Source organism: Procambarus clarkii, chromosome 53, assembly GCF_040958095.1.
Source record: "Procambarus clarkii isolate CNS0578487 chromosome 53, FALCON_Pclarkii_2.0, whole genome shotgun sequence".
Lineage (NCBI taxonomy): Eukaryota > Metazoa > Arthropoda > Malacostraca > Decapoda > Cambaridae > Procambarus > Procambarus clarkii.
Window position 1 is genome coordinate 16,182,247 of NC_091202.1, and position 6,731 is coordinate 16,188,977.

Consider the following 6,731-nt stretch of genomic DNA (forward strand, 5'->3'; position numbering starts at 1 on the left):
CCTGTGTTGTGTCTGTGGTGTTGTCACCCTGCCTGTGTGTGTCTGTGGTGTTGTCACCCTGCCTGTGTTGTGTCTGTGGTGTTGTCACCCTGCCTGTGTTGTGCCTCTGGTGTTGTCACCCTGCCTGTGTTATGTCTGTGGTGTTGTCACCCTGCCTGTGTGTGTCTGTGGAGTTGTCACCCTGCCTGTGTGTGTCTGTGGTGTTGTCACCCTGCCTGTGTTGTGTCTGTGGTGTTGTCACCTGCCTGTGTTGTGTCTGTGGTGTTGTCACCCTGCCTGTGTTGTGTCTGTGGTGTTGTCACCCTGCCTGTGTTGTGTCTGTGGTGTTGTCACCCTGCCTGTGTTGTGTGTCTAGTGTTGTCACCCTGCCTGTGTTGTGTCTGTGGTGTTGTCACCCTGCCTGTGTTGTGTCTGTGGTGTTGTCACCCTGCCTGTGTTGTGTCTCTGGTGTTGTCACCCTGCCTGTGTTGTGTCTGTGGTGTTGTCACCTGCCTGTGTTGTGTCTGTGGTGTTGTCACCCTGGCTGTGTTGTGTCTGTGGTGTTGTCACCCTGCCTGTGTCTGTCTGTGGTGTTGTCACCCTGCCTGTGTCTGTCTGTGGTGTTGTCACCCTGCCTGTGTTGTGTCTGTGGTGTTGTCACCCTGCCTGTGTGTGTCTGTGGTGTTGTCACCCTGCCTGTGTTGTGTCTGTGGTGTTGTCACCCTGCCTGTGTGTGTCTGTGGTGTTGTCACCCTGCCTGTGTTGTGTCTCTGTTGTTGTCACCCTGCCTGTGTTGTGTCTGTGGTGTTGTCACCCTGCCTGTGTTGTGTCTGTGGTGTTGTCACCCTGCCTGTGTGTGTCTGTGGTGTTGTCGCCCTGCCTGTGTTGTGTCTGTGGTGTTGTCACCCTGCCTGTGTTGTGTCTGTGGTGTTGTCACCCTCCCTGTGTTGTGTCTGTGGTGTTGTCACCCTGCCTGTGTTGTGTCTGTGGTGTTGTCACCCTGCCTGTGTTGTGTCTGTGGTGTTGTCACCCTGCCTGTGTGTGTCTGTGGTGTTGTCACCCTGCCTGTGTTGTGTCTGTGGTGTTGTCACCCTGCCTGTGTTGTGTCTGTGGTGTTGTCACCCTGCCTGTGTTGTGTCTGTGGTGTTGTCACCCTGCCTGTGTTGTGTCTGTGGTGTTGTCACCCTGCCTGTGTTGTGTCTGTGGTGTTGTCACCCTGCCTGTGTGTGTCTGTGGTGTTGTCACCCTGCCTGTGTTGTGTCTGTGGTGTTGTCACCCTCCCTGTGTTGTGTCTGTGGTGTTGTCACCCTGCCTGTGTGTGTCTGTGGTGTTGTCACCCTTGCCTGTGTTGTCTGTGGTGTTGTCACCCTGCCTGTGTTGTGTCTGTGGTGTTGTCACCCTGCCTGTGTTGTGTCTGTGGTGTTGTCACCCTGCCTGTGTTGTGTCTGTGGTGTTGTCACCCTGCCTGTGTTGTGTCTGTGGTGTTGTCACCCTGCCTGTGTTGTGTCTGTGGTGTTGTCACCCTGCCTGTGTTGTGTCTGTGGTGTTGTCACCCTGCCTGTGTTGTGCCTGTGGTGTTGTCACCTTGCCTGTGTTGTGTCTGTGGTGTTGTCACCCTGCCTGTGTGTGTCTGTGGTGTTGTCACCCTGCCTGTGTTGTGTCTGTGGTGTTGTCACCCTGCCTGTGTTGTGTCTGTGGTGTTGTCACCCTGCCTGTGTTGTGTCTGTGGTGTTGTCACCTTGCCTGTGTTGTGTCTGTGGTGTTGTCACCCTGCCTGTGTGTGTCTGTGGTGTTGTCACCCTGCCTGTGTTGTGTCTGTGGTGTTGTCACCCTGCCTGTGTTATGTCTCTGGTGTTGTCACCCTGCCTGTGTTGTGTCTCTGGTGTTGTCACCCTGCCTGTGTTGTGTCTCTGGTGTTGTCACCCTGCCTGTGTTATGTCTCTGGTGTTGTCACCCTGCCTGTGTTATGTCTCTGGTGTTGTCACCCTGCCTGTATTGTATCTCGGGTGTTGTCACCCTGCCTGTGTTGTGTCTCTGGTGATAGTGTTGGACTTGTATCTACTCTTTCTCTCTCCGTGTGAGGGAATGAGAACTGACTTTTGTTGAAAAATTGATTTATTTTTTTTACTTGGTTAATTAATTACACGCAGATACGGAAGCAAATGTAATCAGCCCAGGAACAGAACCCCATCTGAATTGTCTGTAGGTTTAGGTTCATAAGTCTTCCTTAGCTCCGTGTTCTTCCCTCTCCCTCGCGCTCAGAACACGTAATGTATTCATGAGATGAGATGGTTTGATATTGTCCTCCCATGCCTCCCACCTCCCATACATATTTACTCCTCCTACCCCATACATATACCCTCTCCCACCCATACATATACCCTCTCCCACCCCATACACATATACCCCCTCCCACCCCATACCCATATACCCTCTCCCACCCCATACACATATACCCCCTCCCACCCCATACACATATACCCCCTCCCACCCCATACACATATACCCCCTCCCACACCATACCCATATACCCTCTCCCACACCATACACATATACCCCCTCCCACACCATACACATATACTCCCTCCCACACCATACACATATACCCCCTCCCACACCATACCCATATACCCCCTCCCACACCATACCCATATACCCTCTCCCACACTATACACATATACCCTCTCCCACACCATACACATATACCCCCTCCCACACCATACACATATACTCCCTCCCACACCATACACATATACCCCCTCCCACACCATACACATATACCCCCTCCCACACCATACCCATATACCCTCTCCCACACTATACACATATACCCTCTCCCACACCATACACATATACCCCCTCCCACACCATACACATATACCCCCCTCCCACACCATACACATATACCCCCTCCCACACCATACACATATACCCCCTCCCACACCATACACATATACCCCCTCCCACACCATACACATATACCCCCTCCCACACCATACACATATACCCCCTCCCACACCATACCCATATACCCCCTCCCACACCATACCCATATACCTCTCCCACACCATACCCATATACCTCTCCCACAAGGAACTAACGCGGCGTTCCACCGCTCCTCTCTCTCTCCTGCAGAGTCAACCACTTGCTCTTCGGGCTCCGACCACTCGGCTTTCACTTGGTGAACGTGGCGCTGCACTCGTGCGTGTGTCTGCTGCTGACACGGGTCCTGCTGCGTCTGCTGCACCTGCCGCAGGGCACCGTCCTGTCTGCTGGTCTGCTCTTCGCCACCCACCCCGTCCACACCGAGGCGGTGAGTACAACGCTCGCCTCTGCTCACGGTCACCAGGCTCATATTCTTAGTTATGATCGTGGTACGTGTTCTTGAGGCAGCTGGCAGTGAGTATATCTGTGGTAAGAACACTTTGTCTAGTGTGAAGAATATACGCATCTTTCCATGTGTAGATTTGTGATAGGAACTTCTAGTTGAAGCTTTGTGTCTATACACACTTGCGTATGTGCATATGATTATCTGTGCATGTGTATGTATGTCAATAAATCAAATGTACATTAAGACTGATCGATCAGGTTGTGGGTACATAATAGAGGCTCTCCATCAGGTGACAGGTCTGGTGGGGCGAGCAGACGTCCTGGCTGCCATCTGCTTCCTGGCCGCCATCCTCTCCTACCACAGGTAATTATGGCTTCCCAGCACCACTGTAACTTGTATCTCGTGTCATGTTTACCCTCTCTCTCTCTCTCTCTCTCTCTCTCTCTCTCTCTCTCTCTCTCTCTCTCTCTCTCTCTCTCTCTCTCTCTCTCTCTCTCGCTCTCTCTCTCTCTCTCTCTCTCTCCTTTTTACCCAATGGCTGAGCCACCTGATATCTGCAAGGCAAGTGGAACTTCATCTCAATTTGTTTTCCAAATACAAGTGTGTTCATTCCTTCTCGTTCCTCACTGGTGTCTTCTGCCGCCCCTTCCCTCTCGGACTGCTTCTCTCTCCTCCCGCCTCCCATTCCCCTTCCGGCTGCGTATATGTTATATAATAGGCCACATAAAATGCAAATTTGCATATTCAATAATGCTTTGTCGGTGGAGAAGGAAAAAATGGAAGCTTTTGTCCAGATGATGACATAAAAGGGGGATTTTATTCCACATGAAGGCTGTTGAATGGAAATATTAAAAAAGGCAATTTTTCATAGATTATCATAAGGTCTGGGGGTTCGATTCTGGCAGATCCTAGTGATTAGGCACCATTCCTTCAGGTCAACTCGTAGACATATCCTTACCATGTGCTATATAGTCATTCTGGCTAAGCTCTCTCCTGATTACCTCATTATTGTTGAAGTTAAGTATAAGTGGATGACTACCCATTACCCTTCTATCTCTGTCTCCAGACGCCACTCTGGAGATACAGATACTCTACTCCACCTCTCAAACCACTTGGGCTGGACGGTAGACCGATGGTCTCGCTTCATGCAGGTCGGCGTTCGATCCCCGACCGTCCAAGTGGTTGCGCCCACCGAACAAACGACGAAACTACGACCTTGCAACAACGTTCGAACAAGTTTTAACACCTAACAAGTTGTAACAACCAATATGGCAACATGTAACAACGGTTTAATACGTCATAAAACCATTATAACAAGATGTAACAACTTTATTACAAGTTGTAACAAGGGTTGCCACCATTCCTTTCCCCCGTCCCATCCTAAATCCTTATCCAGACCCCTTCCACGTGCTATATAGTCGTAATGACTTGGCGCTTTTCCCTAATAACCCCGTTCCCTTCTACCCAAGTCCCCAACATTGAATTCCATTTCCCAATTCCACCATTTCCCCCCCCCCCTTCCCCTTTCCTTCAACGGCATTCTCGGCGCCTCCCAGCCTCTCCTTGAATTACGTCTCCCAAAGGCATATATTTCCCCACCTATCCTTAAGTTACTTACATGAACACCTCCCATTCTCCCGTGAAGGGAGTGCATGCGCCGCCGCTTCGCTGTTCCCGCCTCTCTTGCCCCTCGGCATCTCATTAGAGACAAAGCCCCAGTTAACACAATTTTTTCATTCAACAGTGGGGCGCAGCTGCCCCTTGATCATTTTAGAAATATACGCTTTGTGATCGTGGGAAAAGTGTGAGCTTTTATACGAAGACTGTGAGGCACTGGGGCTGACCCTCAGGCACTGGGGCTGATTCACAGGCACTGGGGGCTGACCCACAGGCACTGGGGTCTGACCCACAGGCACTGGGGGCTGACCCAGAGGCACTGGGGCTGAGGCTGACCTACAGGCACTGGGGGCTGACTCACAGGCACTGGGGCTGACCCACAGGCACTGGGGGCTGACCCACAGGCACTGGGGGCTGACCCACAGGCACTGGGGCTGAGGCTGACCTACAGGCACTGGGGGCTGACCCACAGGCACTGGGGGCTGACCCAGAGGCACTGGGGGCTGATTCACAGGCACTGGGGGCTGACCCACAGGCACTGGGGGCTGACCCACAGGCACTGGGGGCTGACCCACAGGCACTGGGGGCTGACCCACAGGCACTGGGGGCTGACCCACAGGCACTGGGGGCTGACCCACAGGCACTGGGGGCTGACCCACAGGCACTGGGGCTGACCCACAGGCACTGGGGGCTGGCCCACAGGCACTGGGGGCTGACCCACAGGCACTGGGGGCTGACCCACAGGCACTGGGGGCTGACCCACAGGCACTGGGGGCTGACCCACAGACACTATGGGCTGACCCACAGGCACTGGGGGCTAACCCACAGGCACTGGGGGCTGACCCACAGGCACTGGGGGCTGACCCACAGGCACTGGGGGCTGACCCACAGGCACTGGGGGCTGACCCACAGGCACTGGGGGCTGACCCACAGGCACTGGGGGCTGACCCACAGGCACTGGGGGCTGACCCACAGGCACTGGGGGCTGACCCACAGGCACTGGGGGCTGACCCACAGGCACTGGGGGCTGACCCACAGGCACTGGGGGCTGGCCCACAGGCACTGGGGGCTGACCCACAGGCACTGGGGGCTGACCCACAGGCACTGGGGGCTGACCCACAGGCACTGGGGGCTGACCCACAGGCACTGGGGGCTGACCCACAGGCACTGGGGCTGACCCACAGGCACTGGGGGCTGACCCACAGGCACTGGGGGCTGACCCACAGGCACTGGGGGCTGACCCACAGGCACTGGGGGCTGACCCACAGGCACTGGGGCTGACCCACAGGCCCCGGGGGCTGACCCACAGGCACTGGGGGCTGACCCACAGGCACTGGGGGCTGACCCACAGGCACTGGGGGCTGACCCACAGGCACTGGGGGCTGACCCACAGGCACTGGGGGCTGACCCACAGGCACTGGGGGCTGACCCACAGGCACTGGGGGCTGACCCACAGGCACTGGGGGCTGACCCACAGGCACTGGGGGCTGACCCACAGGCACTGGGGGCTGACCCACAGGCACTGGGGGCAAGACACATTCATAATAATGCATTATGATATACATAAATCATGTAAAGCTTTCACTTTAGTACTAAGTGGTCTCACGTCACGTAATGTGGGTCCCACGTCACGTAATGTGGGTCCCACGTCACGTAATGTGGGTCCCACGTCACGTAATGTGGGTCTCACGTCACGTAATGTGGGTCCCACGTCACGTAATGTGGGTCCCACGTCACGTAATGTGGGTCCCACGTCACGTAATGTGGGTCCCACGTCACGTAATGTGGGTCTCACGTCACGTAA

At 54.6% G+C, this 6,731-nt stretch overlaps 1 protein-coding gene across 1 annotated transcript in view; it reads left to right on the top strand.

Annotated features, from left to right (window-relative positions):
* Positions 1 to 5,118, top strand: part of LOC138352395 (protein O-mannosyl-transferase Tmtc3-like) — a 161,287-nt gene extending 156,169 nt beyond the window's left edge. Inside the window, exons 2-4 of the mRNA XM_069304880.1 lie at positions 3,115 to 3,292; positions 3,600 to 3,673; positions 5,055 to 5,118. Of these exons, the coding sequence (XP_069160981.1) occupies positions 3,115 to 3,292; positions 3,600 to 3,673; positions 5,055 to 5,118 (316 nt within the window). The remainder of the gene's footprint in view (positions 1 to 3,114; positions 3,293 to 3,599; positions 3,674 to 5,054) is intronic.
* Positions 5,119 to 6,731: the final 1,613 nt, after the last annotated feature.